Source organism: Paramormyrops kingsleyae, chromosome 16, assembly GCF_048594095.1.
Source record: "Paramormyrops kingsleyae isolate MSU_618 chromosome 16, PKINGS_0.4, whole genome shotgun sequence".
NCBI classification, from domain to species: Eukaryota; Metazoa; Chordata; class Actinopteri; order Osteoglossiformes; family Mormyridae; genus Paramormyrops; species Paramormyrops kingsleyae.
In genome coordinates, this window is record NC_132812.1 from 5,662,791 (window position 1) to 5,681,978 (window position 19,188).

General features: G+C 40.3%; 1 protein-coding gene and 1 long non-coding RNA gene across 2 annotated transcripts; one reads left to right on the forward strand and one right to left on the reverse strand.

Annotated features, from left to right (window-relative positions):
- Positions 1-5,015: 5,015 nt before the first annotated feature.
- Positions 5,016-6,375, forward strand: LOC140578735 (serine/threonine-protein kinase pim-1-like). Its single transcript, XM_072700590.1, has 4 exons — positions 5,016-5,148; positions 5,590-5,684; positions 5,829-5,873; positions 5,960-6,375. The coding sequence occupies exons 1-4, from the start codon at positions 5,049-5,051 to the stop codon at positions 6,344-6,346; spliced, it is 627 nt and encodes a 208-aa protein (XP_072556691.1). The 5' UTR covers positions 5,016-5,048; the 3' UTR covers positions 6,347-6,375.
- LOC140578738 (uncharacterized) lies at positions 6,142-19,027 on the reverse strand. Its single transcript, XR_011983016.1, has 3 exons — positions 18,784-19,027; positions 10,739-10,796; positions 6,142-6,239 (listed from the first exon to the last, which is right to left on the reverse strand). It is a non-coding gene; the product is annotated as an uncharacterized lncRNA (long non-coding RNA).
- Between the last annotated feature and the right edge of the window lie 161 nt (positions 19,028-19,188).

Sequence of the window (19,188 nt, forward strand, 5' to 3'; positions counted from 1 at the left end):
CCTATACTTTTGGTGTGATGTTCTGTAGCTCAACACTAATATTTCCTACTTACTCTTCTTTTACCACCAAAAAAGTGTCTGATGTCTCCATCTTTCCTTTTCCTCAAAATGTGTCTGTGAATAAAATCTAATCTATGTTTAACAAAACAGTATCTGGCTTACCAGATGAAGCTTCTAAAAATGTCCATAAATATGAAATTGTGGAATGCAGAATCAATACCAGGAAAATTCTAATAATAGGGCTTATTATTTGCTAGTTTTTTTTTTACGTTGACCTTATAGGTTTCACTTATAGTAATGTTTTTTCAGAGCATAACGTTAGACCTTCTTATGCATTAGCATTAGCCTAATAACAAACTACACAGGCTAAATGGCGAATTAATTTCAGAAAGGCACAATTTATTCATGATAAAATGAGAATGAAAACATAGGCAGTTCATCTCCTTGGAAAATGACCGATTTTACCTCACCAAATAAGCCTGGTTTAAATAGAGAACTTAGCTGATCTTACTAGTTAACGTAACTAACGTTGACTGTACCGGTCTCAGAAGGATAATGGCAAGTAATTCAACTTATAAAGACGTCAGCTTGCATTAGTTAGATGCAGCACTTAAACGAATAAATGAAGGTTGTAAAATAACACGTACAGTTTCAACAGGCTAGACTTGTGCTGGCTACTTACATTTACCAATGCACGACAAACAGTACCATGACAGACGAACACAAGGAACAGGTCACTCACTGAGAATGAATGACGCAACCGACAGGCTAAGCTGCTTCTAGCACCGAGGTGGTTAAAATAGTACGGTCCACATTAGGGGTGTCTGAAATCGTTTTACATAAAAATTTCCTACAAGGTGAGGTTCTCTTTTTTTCTTTTACAACAAAAGAAAAATGTAAAGACCTCCCCCCAAACTGCTATTTTTGTCTCTTGGGGGGGGGGGGGGGGTCTGGGTCTTGATCTGGGGTACTGTACCCCCCAATACCCCCTGTAATTCGAACCATGATTGGTAATGTTGCGCTGCTTTATATGTTTAATCGTCCAGTCTGTGAAGAAGGCATTCAAGTAAGAATGGCATTGTACTCAGTACATGACAATAAAAACTTTGATTCCTTGAAATACATGTATTTGATCTTTTTCCTGACAGCTATCTTTTTACACAGGGCCACTATTATGACTATACACAAAAGTTTATGTTTTTCCACTGCTAACAGTTTGGATCAGGAGTTGGTCATTGTAAAAGAAGTACTGTGCCTGCAGGTGATATTTGTAAAGATTTATCTACACCCTTCTGGCAGTGCTGCCATTGCAGTCAGGTCTCGCAGACTACGAGGAGTAGAATTAAGTTGTCTGGCTTGGTGGCAGCAGTTTATACTCCACCCCTGCAGCTGTGCTCCACGCCACGTCAGCGGCAGACAGACCTAAGCCCAAGTCGGACACAACCACAGTTTCGATTGCTGAGCCTTGGTATCCCGATGTATAACTCATTAACCTCGTAGTTTTGCATGTGAATTCGGACCATGTCTGCACTGTCTGACACGCCCCCATTGGCAATTTGGAGTGTATCGCGCACGTAAACACATTTGGTTAACAAACTTAATATTTCATATTCAGTGTTTTTTTTCCTCCGCAAAAAAAATTATGTTTTATGTAATCAGTAATAAGCAATTTTCGTTACCAAAACACACTAGTAATTTAGCTGTTTAAGAAAGGAAAAGAGTCAAGAACATCACAAAAATGTCATTGCATAGGCATATATTTTATTTTAAATATGACCAATAAAGTTAAGTAGCAAGCAGAATACAGGCTCGGTATACAATGAGTTTATACAGATCCTTCCAGACATCATGTGAAACGTTAGAAACCATACTTGCAAATGTTCCTAAACTTAAACTATAGTTGGTCATTGGTTTGTCAGGGCACAGCACACAGTGACAGACTTATCCAGCATTGCGGCTTATAATCCATGCACGCGAATATACACATACATGCACTGATAAACGTGTCATTACAGTTTTGCTGTTTACTTTTGTCTTTTAAAAGCATTCACTCTTTAACGCTAGTTTAACAGGAACAGATTAACCCATTTCTGCTACCCTCCGTAGTGAGGCTAGCTTGCTAGCGTATATAAAACAATGTGAAAATACCAACATTAGAAGACAAGAAACTGCATATTCGATAATACTACTTAAACAAAAAACATCTTAGTTACCTTTATGAAAATGCCGAGAGCAAACACGCAGGAAGGGAGATATCGTGTTGAAAGTGATCTCCTTCCATCTCACCAGGCGACCCGACGCCTCTTCGTTAGCTCCTCTATCAGCATCTGCTGTCCATATCCTCTTTTCCAAGTGGGAAACCGAAAAAAGCTCATGTTGTGGTCCACCTTTCTGCCATTTCTAGCATGTGATTTAGTATGACAGCCTTTCACACAGCACGAGTGTCCCATCTTACCAAAGAAAATGCCGCACGCAAACCCTCGCTCTTCAGTTGTATACACCCAAAATGGCGATTCCACCCACAACACACTGCGGCTATAGCGAGTGTGACATCGGCTGACAAAGACCGATTGGAGCAACTTTGAAATGTTCTCCTAGAATTTTTGAAACTTGACTTTTATGTAATTTGTATCTTTAAACCCTGAATTTGTTTTATCGTGAATTTGAGGGCATGGAAAAATAGCAGTGAAACTGCATTATAGAAAATTTGAAGACTGTAATTCAGAGGTAAAAAAAAAAACATGCATATTTCCAATGCATAGATATTCAATGTTAGAATTTCAGTGGCATATAAAATTCAAATTGTGATGAGACAGAGTTACTTCCATACCTTTCATGTGTCACACCGCACAACAGGAACTGGGACCTTTCAACTCGTAGCTTAAACTCCACACATAATTACACCGCCACGCCAAAACAACGGAGGATAAATAATTAAGTCGCTTTGTTAGTTAATAATTTATTAGTTATTTGGAGGACCAATCGGTCAATACGGGACACAGCCACTTTATTTATATTTTACTTTACTTACGACCTGCGACATGTTTATGATTCTTATTACATCTGGCCAGCAGATCGATCTTTCGTTTCTCACAGAATAATACATGATGTAACGTTATCCCGCTAATAAGCTCTGGAACATTTCATGGCTGGCACCGGTGTTCTGTCGATATACAGTATGCTGCCTTGTCGAAAAATGCTACCGTAGTGATAATCGATAGCCCTAACCCTAACCCCCCAAAACCCCTAAAACCCTTACCTTAACCCTAACCACTAAAACCTAACCCTAATCCCAAAACGGTGGAACTGCACATGCGCAGAAAGGCTCGATAGCACGTCTCGATAGGTAGTATTTTATGACAGAACACCTGCAATATTGGACAACAGTGTATTGGTTATTGATCTAATTTTCCGATGCAGAGATATGGAGACACGGGGGCTCCGTAGTGTTACTATACATGTGATACACACTCATAATGTAATTAACAAAGCGTTATATTTCCAACTTCATGTCTGTTGTTTTCAACTGTTGAATCAATATTAACATGCGCATAAGTATTAAGTAACAAACCGTTTTAAGACCTGTTTTATTTGTTTGTACGTTGTATATCTGTATTTTAACAAAATAGATCATATATACATACGTTTTATGAGTTTGCATAAATAGAAACGATCGTTTTCACGGCCTACAGAAAAGAGCCTTCCGTTCGCTGTTTTCCCGAAACAGCTATGCTTTCTAGGGCAGGGACGCTTTATTCGGCGTAACACCTGCAGCTGATGGCGGAGCAGCAGGACGAGCTCCAGGCTGCTGAGTGTCTTATGACTGACTGCCTCTCCACCCTGCAGCGATGTGCTTTAATGTAAAGGCAAACTGCCCGGCACCGACAGGAGGATGAGGCATGTCAACCAGTGAAGAACCAGCTGGAGCAGAAGTGTGATATCCTACTGCTCAACACCGTAGAGCAAATGCTACGCTAAGCTGAGGATGTTTTAATGAAATGTGCTGGTTAAATGAGAAAGACGGGCTGCCGTGGGAACTTCATGCTTTGCTGTAACGTTGTGAAGATGCGCTGTATACATAAAATTGAATTGAATATTATGTACAGTACTGTATTGTGTTATATCGTATTTGAATTATACACACTTCAGTAATTTTATTGGTGCGGTACTGTAATTTGAAAAGCGTTTGAAACAACTACTGTGGTTTTAAATCATCAATAAAATGAAGTAAATATATAGCGATCAACGCTGTCCTTATTTGAATGTAATAAATATACAAATGTGAATCAGATGGTAATCTGTCTAAGACATAAATAAACAGAAAAAAACCGTAATAACCATCATTCGCATATAATGATCAATTTCACCCAGAGAAACGTGATCATTACAAGCGATGTCCAGCGTATTTCCGTTCAGCGGAACAAGATTGCCTTTCGGTGATCTTTTTTCAATCATTTTTGTTAAATATTCCCACAAATTAGCCACGTACGCTGTTTATGACTGGGCCAGAAACCTTTGACTGCATTTCGTATGTGATCGGTTAAGTTGTTTCTGGGTTTTAATCATAGCCGATCAGAACCGCAATGGCGGATTCCATGTCACTCCGTGATTTCTGATCGATGTACTAGTTGGAGATACTTTGAGCTTTAGAAGGAATGAACCACCGCTTATTAGAGGACAGATAACTAACAATTATCAATTCATCCATATTCAATAGTCGTGCATGTGTTTAGACTACAGGGAAACCGGAGAACCCGGAAGAAACAGACGGGGAGAATATTCAAATTGACAACTAATTATATTACTGCTAAATAATATATTCAAATATCTTATTTATTTTTCAATTTTACGACGGGGGGAGTGAGGGGGCCTCTGGGCTGCAGCCCATGTAACCCCGTGCATGATGCCGTCCGTTGTTCTAAAATCAACAATATTTGAATGATGCTCATCCATCCATCTGTAACTGGACAGCATCTTTTGCATCTTGCTCGGTATTGAGAAGGATCTCTTTGCTCTTACGATCGATTACTTTTTGGTCTAGAGCAATAATGGACAGGAAACGCTCCCGCTCCGATTCTGATGATCAATCTCCAGCGAAAAAAAGGAGGGAGAGTTCGGAAGTCCAGAGCACCGGCGATCCCCGCAAAGGTTTGTAGCAAAAGATGATTGCCTTTTCATAGGGAATGAAAATTACACATAAGAAAGCCATGTGATTCTCTTTAATAAGGCTTACTGCAAGAACAGATGTGAACACTGTCCTGGACTTATAGATTAAACAAATTAATGCAACAATTGATTCTTTGATTGATAAAAAAAATGTCGCTGAACGTTTGAAAAGCAAACTTATACCCAAATTGGTTCAATACTGTAGCTCTTTTGATTCTGAACCCGAGCTTACTCTGACTGCAGCATCTAATAGGCAAACTAATGATAATACTGAATTAAAAGGCCATGTTCGTGATAGGCATGTGGTAAAGAAATATTAATTCATGCTATTTAAAGTTAATAGTGAAGTGTCTGCAACTGTGTTATCCTGTAGAAAATGCTGTATGGACTCTTTTTCTGAAGTGTACCTGCTTAATGTTGTAGAACATTTGGAGGACCTGTACCTCGAGGGGGAACTGCTCGGAAAGGGTGGTTTTGGAGCAGTTTTCGCCGGCATTCGCAAGGCCGATGGCTTCCCAGTAAGTCACCAAACGGTGTAGTCGTGACATGCAAAGTAAGATCTCTCCAGAGATCCCTTTTATTACACCGGTTACAGGCACCTATAAAAGGCGATGCCTTCTCAATATGCACTACACTAAATTTGTGATTTTTTTCCCCTCTAGGTGGCCATCAAATATGCCAGGAAGAATGATAAGGAGCTAGAACTGGTAAGTGTTTTCAGTCATGGAGCTGGGTTTATTTGGAGGAATTTCTGCCTAAATATAATATGTATATCCTGCTCTCCCATTCATAGCCTGGAATTGATGGGCCCATCCCATTGGAGGTGGCACTGATGAAGCTTGTTAGCCAGAAGTCATCCTGTGCTAACGTGCTCCAGCTCATCGACTGGTTTGATGGACCACAGGACTATATTATGGTCCTGGAAAGGCCGGACCCATGCCAGGATCTCTTTGACTTCTGCCAAAGTGAAGGAGGGATCCTGTCAGAGGGTGTTGCCAGGCAGGTGCTGGTGCAGGTGCTCCAGGCCTTGCGTCACTGCCAGGAATCAGGTGTCTTCCATCGAGACCTGAAATCTGAGAACCTCTTGATCAACACAGACACTCTGGAGGTGAAACTCATTGACTTCGGCTGTGGTGATATCTGGACAGATTCCCACTACACAAAATATTCAGGTCAGTGAGAGAGGCTAATTAAAATCCTGTCAAACTAACCCCTGGTTCAACAGCAAGTAGCGGGTAATCCAGTGCAGTGTTTCCCCTACCATTATATTAGGGGGTGCCCCGCCCCCCCTTGAAGGTCAAGTTAATTTAATTAAATTTTCTATATAGCGCCAGATCACAACAGAAGTCATTTAAGGTTTCCTTTCCTATAGAACAAGTCTATACATTGTTCTTTTATTAAACAAACTAAATAGCCTTATGTTATTTATCGTATATACACAACAGCTTGTCATTTTTGTCTCTATACGGTCGCGGGTTTACAATTGTCCTCTGCTCTCTGTATCGCGCATGGCGGATTTCCACCCCAATGCACGGCACAGAAACGTGTGCACACACACAGGTGAGCACACTCCCACCAGCAGACAGAGAGTGCGCGTCGGAAAATATGCTGCATCAGCCACCTAAGCAGACAAAAATCTCGGCATTTTTCAAACGCTCGCAGGGTGGAGGTCGAGACATACATCCACAATAGGCAGAACGAAGAGCATCTTGCAGCCTGCATGCAGATCTCAATAAATGGGCCAGATATTTCTGACTTCCCATATCAAGAAGCTCTAGAAATGTTCTTCTAGAAGCCCAGAAGGATATACTACAGTGACAAAAGCTGCACACTTTGTGGATAATTGTCATAAAAAGAAATGTTCTGATGTTTAGTGCAGTTGTTATATTGACTGCTGTCATTAAAAGAAACGCATGAACACCATGAATCCTGTCAGTGCCCTTCTGCCGCTCCCCCCCCCCCCCAAGCTGTAAACCTAGGGGAAACACTGCAGTGATTAAGTAATCTGGACTTGTGATAAAACTCCCAGCAGGGGAGTTGGATTTGTGTTCTTGAGTCCTAACCTAACTCGTTTCATTAAAAATATCTAGGTTTATGAAAGATTTTGCTTCGTTTCAGGGACAAAGGTCTTCGCTCCCCCAGAGTGGTTCCTGAAGGGGCAATACCTAGCTGGCCCCGCCACAGTCTGGTCTGTGGGGGTCACACTATTTACATTAGTGTGTGGTCACCTGCCCTTCCCCAACAAGAGGGCAATCATCTTAGACTGCCTGGAATTCTCTCCTGGTGAGCAGCTTATTTTTCATCCCGTGACTTGACTCTCCTGATAGGAAGTGTTCTTTTCTGACTAACTATGTGCCAAATTATTCTCCGACAGGCTGCTGCAGTCTGATCCGCCGGTGCCTGAGGCGCAAGGTTGCGAATCGGCGGACTTTGGAGCAGATTCAGCGCCATCCTTGGCTGCAGCGGAAGTGACATCATAAGATGAAACAAATTAAGATGAAAAATTAGTAATGGTCCAAAACCTGTTATTGAGCCTATAATTTCTCTCTTACTATTCAGATTATGATGATTAGATAAGTTAAGGTTAGATAAGATATGATTAGATAAGATATGATTAGATAAGATAAGATAGATCTTTATTGTCACTATTACAAAAACAGTGAAAAACAGTTTAGCAGCTCTCTTTAGCAGCATAAGTTAAAGTAATGAAGCTGGTGTTAGAGTTTTAGTTTAGTGACTACTGGAGCTTTGTCAGTCCCTGCTGTAGGTAGTTGTAGCATTTAGTTCTGTTTTTATTTTAGTTTGTTTTTTTAGTTTTTTGTGTTTGGTGTATCGGACGCGGGTAGACCACATTTTGCGGTTGAGCTGCATGTGGGTGCACTGAAGACTAGGTTAGAATGTAGAGAGTTAGGCAGTAAAAAAAGCAGGGAAGCTCCAGTTTTCACTTGTCCAGCTGTATTTTGGGTTGAGTGTCCTCTGTGGAGTTAAGGCTAAGGATAAGGCTACAACAGGGGGATTGTTTAGTGTAGTGGATCACTCAGCTTGGTTTAGATTAGGAAATGGATGTGCTTAAGGACTTTTTTTACATCTCCTTCAGTGGAATTGTTAGATCAGTTGCATAAGGACCAGTTGTATGAGGTGGTAGAGCACTACGGTTTTGGAGTATCCAAGTTCCAAACAGAGGACCACATCAAAGCAGCAGAAGAAAAAGAAAAGCACAAAGCTACGTCCTTCTACCATTTTCTCGTGTCCTGATAAATGATTTTTGATATAGTCATTGTTAGTGATGGTTTACTTGCTGTAATACTGACTTTTTATGTTTCATTCCAATCCAGGTTGCAACAGATGCATGTAGAGGACCAATGCAAGGCAGCAAAAGAAAAAAATATAAAAGCTAAGTCCTTTTCCTACTTCTCACACTTTCCCTTTGTCCTGATGATCCACTCATTTTCAATGCTAGAAGTTAACAATATATGTCTTTTCTGTCCAGAATTCCAATGGATCCAAGAACAGATTTCCTCCTGTAGGAAATCCCTGCAAAGCGTAGTGGATGCAGCCAGTAAGATCATCGTTGCCCCACTGCCTTCCCTCAAGGACATATTCCACATCCGCCTCAACCGTAGAGCCATCAGTATTGCCGACGACTCTTCTCACCCCTTACACTCCCTCTTCAGCTTCCTCCCCTCAGGGAAGAGGTAACAGAACCTCTGGGTGTCAGGGTCAGCTCCTGTTGTCCTACTCGGTGTCCCTTCCCTGTTCGGCCAGTAGGCGTTGCTGGTCATCCCGTCCCTCGTGTTGTCAGTCTTTGTGTTTTTCCTTGTTCCCTGTCGGCCTCATGGTTCAACACATTGAGCATCTGGTTGTCTGTGAATCCTTCTGTCCTGTGTTTCAATCCCACCTCCTCTGTTTTTGTATTTTGCTCCCTAGTGTTTCATTTGAGTTTTTCTAGTTCTTGTCTGGTGATTTTGTATTTGGTTTTGGTTTCGTTCCTTGTGCCCCTGCTTGTGTTTTTACCTGTCTGTAATTCCCCAATGTTAGATTCTGTTTCCCTCTTTCTTGCTTAGTTCTTAGTTTCCCTGTTTTAGTTCCCTGAGTTAATTAGTTTCACCTGTGACCTGTTTTCCCAGTCTTTGTTAATTAGTCTCACGTGCCCTGTTTTAGTCTTGTTACACAGTTTTAGTTTCAGTATTTAAGTCCCTGCTTCTGTTCTGTTCCTCAGTGGTTCGTTGTTTGATGTTCCTGACAGTTGTTAGTGTAGTTTTGGATATTCTGTTAGTAGCCTGCCTGCCTGACCCCCTTTGTAAATTTAGTCTTTCTTTATCCCCTTTTGTTTTTGACCCCTCGTGGTCCTTTGGTTTTATTATGTTCGTAGTGTTTTCTGTTTTGTTAAATAAACCGCTGTTCTTTGAGCCGCAAAAGGGTTGTCCACCTTTGTGCCTGCACCATGCCTCATCCCCGCTCCAAACCCGCCCGAGTCTTTGACACTGGGCCCGATCCACAAGATTTTCCAATAGCTGCCAGAATACTGAACTCTGTCTACTACCATCACCTCCCCACCACCCACCCCTTGCCTTTACTTTTTTATACTGTATTACAAAGACGAGAGAGGAACAGCATTTCCATTCCCTTGTATGTTATGAACACATAGGGAATTGACAATAAAAGCCTGTTTGATTTGAAGAAAATGTAAAATAAACCTGATCAGTGTTAATTGGAGGCTGCTCCTCTACAATCTCCTTACGTCTTAATGAAAAGGTCTGGCTCATCAGCTGATTTACATGCACTGCATTTGGTGACCTTTTCTTCATCTTGTTTTCAAGCATCTGTCTAGAGCTTTCAAGTGTTCTTGTATCTTGACCCTGTGGAAAATTTGGTAGGAAGTTTGTCTCACTACTTCTGGGTCTCTTGAGTTTTTTTTCCAGTTGACTCTCCATCTGGGTTTTGTCGTGTACTCTTATTACTGTTGACTGAGATATCTGCAATTCCACACTGGCGAAGTTTGGAGTGTAGATTCCCCATTTTGAATTTTAAACTATTTTTCCATCCGTAGAAACCCGTGGTTGATCCTGGCTCAGCAAGGCAAGGCTGCTTAGCAGTTATCAATGAACATCAGTGAACTGTTCATCTTGTGGATAAGCTGAGAGTTTGTACATTTCCTCAGCCAGCTTCTGCAGAAAGTCATGCTTCATGTCTCGTGAAACTGACATGCGTGTGCCATCTCTCATCATCATGTATATTAAGCTTCAAGAAATATGGTACCTCAAAGGCAGAAGGCCATGGGTCACGTGAGGTTTCCTCAGTGCGAGGCAGTATTTCCGTGTCAGATGAACTAGCTGTAGACAAGGTGCCCGTTGAAGACAATACACTGGTTGAGTGTTAAACTGACACTTTCCAGAGAGACAGTGTTCAGTGTTGTTCTATCGGTCAATTCAGTGCTATCCGTAAGGTTGCAAAAAGCATGTTTGAAATCTGGGTCTTCATAGTGAAGCATGATGTCATACTGCAGCCTCAACCGTTTTTTCAATTCCTCTATTAATTCTTCCACAGTGCCTGGTCTCTCATGGAAAATTACCTTTCGAATGTCATTTTCACCAAGAACTATCCTCACTGGCCAGGACTGCTCCATGGTTCTGAAACAATAAAACATGACATTCAGCACAAAATGTAACGCTTCAGAGTAACAAACACCTTGCCTTTAACCCTGTAGGCAGAGAGTGGAAAGACATCATTGAAGTTTTCAGTTGGGTTACAAGCAAACATGTCTGTTGTTCATAGGCCCTGAGGTGTTCATGATATCATGCAAACACTGGTATCAACCAAAATGTGCTGAATCTGCCTGAAGCCTGGTAGGCCCACACATGAACCTACAGACACCACCATGTCCGCTGTGTACTTCACACCATCTTGGCAAATTCACATTAGGCTAAATTAAGGGTAAGAGAAGCTTCACTCAGACAGGTAAACACCAGACGCAAGTCATTTAAATGTTCTGAATACACAACTATATCATCTAGGTATGCAGAGCAATTACGAACCCCAGCTGTATTAATCAATCTCTGAAAGGTGGCCGTGCATTTCGGAGGCCAAAAGCCATAACAGAGTATTGTGCAAAAGATTCTGGTGTGACAAAAGTAGAATTGTCAGATGCCCTGGGTGTTAATGGTACCTGCCAATATCCCTTCAGTAAATCAAGTTTACTAACAAATTGAGCTGAATCCACGTTGTCAACACAATCCTCCATGCGAGGTAACGGATATGAATCAGGCATCCAGTCCCATCCGGTTTAGGAACCAAAAGACAAGGCAAGCTCCATGGACTAGCACTAGGCTTGGCAAAACCATGCGACAATAAATACTGAACTTCCTCCGTCATGATGCGTCTTTTAACAGTATTCACATGATACAGATGTTGTTTAAGAGGCCTGTCAAAAAGCACTTGCATATCGTGGGATATTACATGCATTTGCGAAGGCGTATCACTAAACCATGACAGGAAAGAATGGATCAAATCAATAATACCAGCTTGTTGTATAGACGGTAAATACTTCAAATGATTGGCTAACTCTGTTAATATCTGTGTTTTGAGGACGAGGACACAGTAATGAAGGTTCACCTAACCGTAAATTGTCACTCTCATCTTCCCCCTTCCCCATAGAAGCTATAACAGCAATTGAAGTGGGTGAAGGACATGCACTCACAGAAGACACTCCAAGTACTTGATAGGCTTTCAACATGTTTATATGGAAAACACGAGACTTACGTTGACAATCAGGAGTACAAATCACATAATTTGTGTCATTGATCTTCCAGTCAATCACATATGGACCTGAAAACGTTGCCTTTAACAAAGACCCTGACATAGGCAATAATGCTAGAACTTGGTCCCCTGAATTAAAAGACCTAGAAACAGCATTTTTATCATACTCCTTTTCATACTACCTTGAGCCTCGCATAGATATATTTTTGCTAACGAACATGCCCTATGCATTTTATCATGAACATTTGCCACAAACTCTAAAACATTCTGCTCTGGAGCCCCCTCTGACAATATCTTGTCTTTTACCAATTTCAAGGGGCCACACACAGTGTGCCCAAAGACAAGTTCAGCAGGACTAAAACCTAGTGAATCCTGCACAGCCTCTCGGCAAGCAAATACAACAAAAGGAACCCCCTCGTCCCAAGCTCTACTAGTGTCCATGCAGTATTTCCTTAGCATGGATTTTAAAGACTGCTCAAGGGCCCCTTGAGACTCTGGATGGTACAGGCTGGAAGCAACATGCTTTATCCCCAGTGTCTGCAATACCTGTGTAAAGGTTCTGGACACAGGGTTCTTGTAGGTTTCAGTAAGTTAAATTTAAGACCTTTTAAGACCATTATGAGTAAAATTTAAGACCAACTCGATGCATTACTAGAAACATTCAAATGATACCAGAAATTCTCATATTTTATGTCATTCATATCATTAGCCCAACATCCACATATCATATGTGTTTACAAAGTGTGTTTTAATAAGTTTACATGTGTTTAACGCATGTGGGAGGGGTATTTTAAGGCTTAAACTACAAAAAAAGTTTATTTATATGGTCTTTCTATATCGTGGATTTTCATCTATCGCTGATGGGTCTGGAACGCATCCTCCGCGATAGGCGGGGGATCTATACACACACACACACCGCGTATTTATGTGTGTGTGTGAATAAAGAGTAAAATGGAATAAAAAAATAGTACAATTCTGGGTTATTAATAATCATATATCAGGACTGTAATACGTAATATACTTTACATATGCCATGAGGTACCAAACTGTTTAATAAAAGCTGGATGGGAAAAAACAAAAAAAACAAAGAACATTGGACACGACATGAGGAATCAAATGAGATACTAGCCTAAAAAAACTAAACAAAACAAACCAATAAAAACATTGTGATGTAATATAAAACCTCTAATTGTGTCTGATTTTTAGCTGTACATTTACTGTGTCATGCCTTTCGGCGGAGAAGCAGCACAGATGCCGTGAGATCGGGTGAATGAGGGCTTATTAGAATGGAGACAAAACAGGAACATCGAAGAAACGCAAGACGGACGTCAATGACCGGACTGGGGAAAACATACCTAATGCAGACTTAAATACATAGGACTAATGAAAACAACTGGAAACAGCTGAGGACATGTGATTCCACAGGAGGTTAATGAGGGGGCGTGGCACACGGGAGGAGTGGACGAGTTGGCTATGACATGCTGCATTCTGCACTTTTAATCAGATTTAGAATTTCCAAGCAATTTTTATTCAAACATTTCTATTTTACTTTCTTGTCTTGGTTTAACTATTTTGAATCTTGTTTTTATAAAGCACATTAAATAACCGCTGTGTATGATAATAAACTTGTCTTGCCTTGCCATAAGGAGACCGAGAAACGTTCTCCTCAACTAAAAGCTACATGCTGAAAACTAAGACATTCACAAGGTAACTCCATGAAAAGCTCTGTAAAAGTAGAAATGTGTATTTTACGGTAAGATAACTTGAGCCAACTGGCTAGTTACTGAAAAAATTCACTCCAGTCATCAGAGAAAAAAGTTACTAATGCACTACATCAAAACATTTACATTGCAATAATGTATGGCATGAAATAAATAAACTTGTAACTATATCATTCAGTAATACAAACAATAAAACAACATACTGTTCACACTGGCCTCAAGAACTAAGTTAGGGCTTGATTCCCCTGCACTTCCTGTTGTGGCTGAGCGTGCAGATGGCTGAGTGTGCAAATGGCTGAGAGTGCACGTTCTGCTGCCAGACCCTTCTCAAACTAGATGGTTGCCTAGCTACAGTGATCAAGCAATGGGATTTGTAGTTTTATCACCACGCAGACACCGGTGCAGACCAGAAAACACAACCAACGGATTAGTTCTACAGCATTTTACTATTTTATTTTCTGCGGACAACGCTTCTTGGGAATGCATGGAGGTAAGAATTTTAAGACTTAGGTAAATTAAATTTTTAAGACTTAGGTAAATTAGGCTTTTTAAGACCCCGCGGGAACCCTGTGGACATGAAGTTAGTTCCCTGATCAGATTGCATAACTTTAGGCAAGTCAAAAATGGAAAAGAAATGAATCAAAACCTTATTCTGCGTTCCATTTGCCTTGGGATCCAATTTTCAGATTCCGAGATTACGTCATATCCGCTAAAAACTCGGGAAAAACCCGTTCCATTTGCCACAGAAGTAGCAATACCATGGACCCATATGAAAAAGCAAGATTTTTTGCTTAGCCGGACAACTTGTTGGATTTAAGGTACCTCAATTTAAATGGCCTTTGTCTTCGTTCACTTACAATTAACCCGAACTACCTCAAATCCGATAAATAATCCAACAATCATGAAATCCAATTCTAGCCCGGGTAATTGTTAGCCATTGTTAGTAATATCAGTTGATAACACATTACGCGCAGTGCTTTACGTATAAAACGCTGTAGCAACACGTCCACAGATAAGTTGGATGGTATAGTGTGTGACCGATTTAATGAGCCACAAATGAGAAGTAGTGCTTAAACAGGATAAAACTACAACTTTCCCTTCTGTTGATAAAGGGCCCAGCCATATTGGATTCAGAACTTGGGATCCTTTGTGCTGTCCGAGATATTTCTCAGATCTCCGAGAAACGGGAGCGCGCATGTCATCACAAAACTTGGAATCAGACTCGGAATCCATTACATTTGAAACATTTAGGGATAGTTTTCGGTTAGTCTCGATATTTGACACTTTCTAACAGGTCCAGAAAGCAGAATCTGTGGAATAACTGCAAAATCTGATTTTGCAAAACAGCACCATGTTCCAAACTGCTTGGTGTTTCCGACGTGTGACGACATTAGAGGAGAAACATACATTTGTGGAGGAGTACCTCAGATGGTACATTATATGCCAAAACCACATTGTTATTCAAAGGTAATAATTGTAGTCTCATTCTCTGCCTGAAATAATCAAAAATGTGAATGCCATGCTTAACAACTAGCCATGCACATGCCTAATTCACTGAACATACAAGAGTTGATTGTGTACTGACTGATCAGCTGTTCTCTGTTCTGGCTCCAAACAAAATATGAGTTCATTATCTTAAGGTTATCAACTCAGACTTTAGAGTTGAGCTCAAAGTTTGTTAAACCCACCTTAGGGAATTTCACCCAGCTTTGTTTTGTTTTTGAAACCCAGCAGCAACACTGTTTTGTCAGAGATCAATGAAAAGAAGTAAATACTGTACATAAAATAAATATGTTCATGTTATAGGTCCCAGGGCTCAGGGCACAGACGAAAATGTGGGTAAATGATAGCCTGTTTTAAAATTAAAAGAACGCAGACGGGAGACATCAATGGTGTTTGTATTCCAGGCGTTTCTTTGTCTAAAGAAAATCCCTATTCAACATATCACATCACTCTCAAACGTATCCAAATATAGACAGAATAAATCTCTATACTAGGGCTGCAGCTATCGATTATTTTAGTAATCGAGTATTCTGTCGATTATTCCATCAATTAATTGAGTAATCGGACAAGAAATACTTTTCATCTTATTAAAGAGCAATAGTAACTATTCAAAAAAGAAAAAATAGTCAGGTCTCTTAAAATGAACATCTCATGGGTTTCCTTTTTAGGAACATTTTAATGACTGAACTTCATACAACAACTGACAAAAGAACCTTTTAGTGCATTTATGTACATATTTGTTTTGTTTGTTTGTTTTTTTAAGAAAACACTTTCTTAAATGCAAAAATAAATAAAATAACGTCAAATAAAATTACTGAAAAAAGGTATATATACTGTATATATCCTAAACTAAGGCATAAATTAAAATGGCATTTACTCTCTGTATTCTTGTACATTTATAGGAGGTATAAAAAAAAAAGTTCTGAATGGATTGTATCTCCTGGATGAGGTAGGAATGGTGTGTGTATGTTCATGTGTGTGTAAGTGAATGTGAGTGACAGTGTGTTTAAGTGTGTTACAGAATGAGTGTATGTGTGTAAGCCTTTAAAGGAGCATGTGGCAGTTGGATAATTCAGTGTCTCAGAGTTTTACTGGCCCAAGGCTGTTGGGGGAGGAGCGGTGGGTAATTTTTAGGGTTGGGTATCGTTTGGGGTTTTTTCGATACCGGTGCCAAATCGATACTTTTAGAACGGTACCGGTGCCAAAACGGTGCCTGAACCGATACTTTACAAAAGCCACAAAATGATGGTGGATGACTCAAGAACACATTTTTATTGAACAAAAAATTGAATGCTTAAAATTGAACAATATATTAAAAGTTTAAAGTATATATGAATATATATATATGTAAATACAAAAAACAACAAAACATAAGCCACCTATGTAATGTTAATTTAACATTACATTAGCCTACCACTAACCTGCGGAAAGGTTGCTGTCGTCATCATAATCGGTGGACTCCTTTTTGCTACGGTTGGTATGACTGGGGCTGGGGTTATCCACACCGATCGTGCCAGCTGTTGTCCGCAAGCTGTCAAGCACGGTGCATGCCTCTGCTTTTAAGTTTATTCCGTGTACCCTCAAATGTTTCATTAGATTTGACGTGTTTCTCCCTTTACACGCAACTACTGTAAAACATTTGCTGCACGCCGCGGTGTTGGAATCCTTTCTTGTGAAATATAGCCACACTTTCGACCGTTTAGTTTTAGGCATTTTAACAAAAGTTGTTTAATTTAGCAAGCTAAGATAACGGTAGACCACCTGCTGCCGTCAGAGCAAGTGTAACGTTAGTTGCTGCATTCACGCGCATCTCGGATGGTCTCATTTCCTGATGATGTCACGTGTGTGTTGATGAATATTATGCTTATTACAACTGTTTCATCATAGCCCCAGAGAACAAATATTTCAATCGACAGTTCAGGCATCTAAGCGGCACCGAAATTCGCGTTTTGTTTCGGTCCGGTACATACCGGTTATATAGGTACCGGTGCCGTATTGGCACCGATTTTCGGTACCCAACCCTAGTAATTTTTATATAATATTTATATTATTTATGTTATAATTATGTAATATTACTCATATTAATCGAAATCTGTACAATAATATTACTAAAGCCTTGAAATGGATCTAGTTGAGTACACCCCATGCTCCCCTTTAGACTCACCCCTGCATGCTGCAGGTATCACTGCGACAAAGTGTGACGGCTGCTGTTGGTCTGCTGCAAGTTGCCAAATTTAAATATTGTGTCAAACTAAGCTAACAGTCTATCTGCATACAAACAGCTTCTATTTTAACTTGTATAGGCTTCTATTTTAACTGCAGCCTTGCTGCTGTAGAACGGTGGTGAATATGAGCAGCTGAAAGCATTGTTTTTCTTCACCTTTCAGCTTGTTGAACAGCTGGTTTGATTAAGGACTCCTCGCCAGCTCTTTACCAGTACAGCTTTAGTAGCGATTACAAGCACTGCTGTTGTTTTCCTTCACTCCACCCGTGTAACGGAACCGTCTCTTTGCTGTTAGTGTATAGACAGGCTCCAGCTCCATGTTAATTAAACTACGACAGCATCATTTTCACTGCTGTTGTATTATCAGTGTTTTTGTTGAAGAAAAATAGGGGCTGCTTGGGCTGAATCTTGGTATACTTTTTTATTCACACATATGCCCATGAATACGTTTCTATCGCAGGTCTTCGTTTAACCGTAAATGTGAGTGAAACGCTCGCGCTTACCTTGTACTGGCTCCGCTCTGTGGAATGGATGCATAGACTGGGTGCTTTCTGTTGAGATGTTGAATCATTGACGTTGTGCTATTGTGGTAAGCTAATTCTTTTTTACAATGGACACGCTGTACAGTATTTTCGCTTTTCTTCTGTTTGAAATGGTTCCAAAATTTAGACATTTTTCTCAGACTTTCCTCACAATTTCCCTTGTCTTCCTCCAACGCGCCAACGAATCAAACCTGCTACACGTAATGCAGCGTAAGCACACTGTGCAACAGTAATAATCCTCCGTGTGAAACACGCTGATCACTAAGCGGTACATAGCCGTGCGGATTACACGAAGCATCGAAGCAAAGAATTTGCATTGAGGATTTTTTGTAATCGAATTATTCGAGTTACTCGATGAATTGTTACAGCCGTACTCTATACATCCTATCACTTAACAATATCTGTTATATAAATCTCAATTCACTCAGAGCAAAAAAAACTATAAAGCTGTCCATTTAATTTACTGCCTTAACATATGCAGGAATAACACGTAGGTCCGTGCTTAACTGTGGCCTGGAAATAGCCGACATAGTGCGAGAAACATCGTACAATAACAAATATATATATTTTTCACATTCCGGTTCAGTCTAACAGTGAAAATAACTTCTAATCAACCGTTGAATAAATGCCAGGACAAGATACCAGGGAGGATAAAGAAACAAAAATTTCACATGTTAATAATAATAATAATAAAAAAGATGACTAACACGGGCGCCCTTTTCACGAACCACATTAATGTTCGGTTTTTAAAAAGCGAGACGCCATTACTTATGCTAGTAGAATCTTGCACTACTTTACCATTTCGATCACACAGTTAAACACCTGTTTGTAACATCTGAAACATGAAACAGTAGTTATTTACTGTACTAACCTGTTTTAGAATTAAAAGAACAGACATTCCAGGCGTTTCTTTGTCTATAGAAAATCCCGCGAAACTTCAACTACTGTTCCGTTAGACTATAGCCCCCTCTGGCGGTACACAGTGGAATAGCAATTTTAGTATTGCTTTTGAACAAAATACCTATTGAACACACAGTTTTTGCAGTTTTTGACCGTGCTGCAACAGCATTCAAGTGTGTTAGTCGCTGTCTTTTGCCACTCTGCTAAGAAGCTGACTGCTGCAGATTTGGAAAGCATGTTCAGGCCAGACCTACTGTAGGTCCAGCGGGAAGCAACAGGCGGCAGAAAGAAGGCAAAATACTTGGATTTTGGTCAGATTATCTTCTGGACTGTGAAGGTTTGTCATTGCATTTTTGTAAAATATTTGCAGATGGTG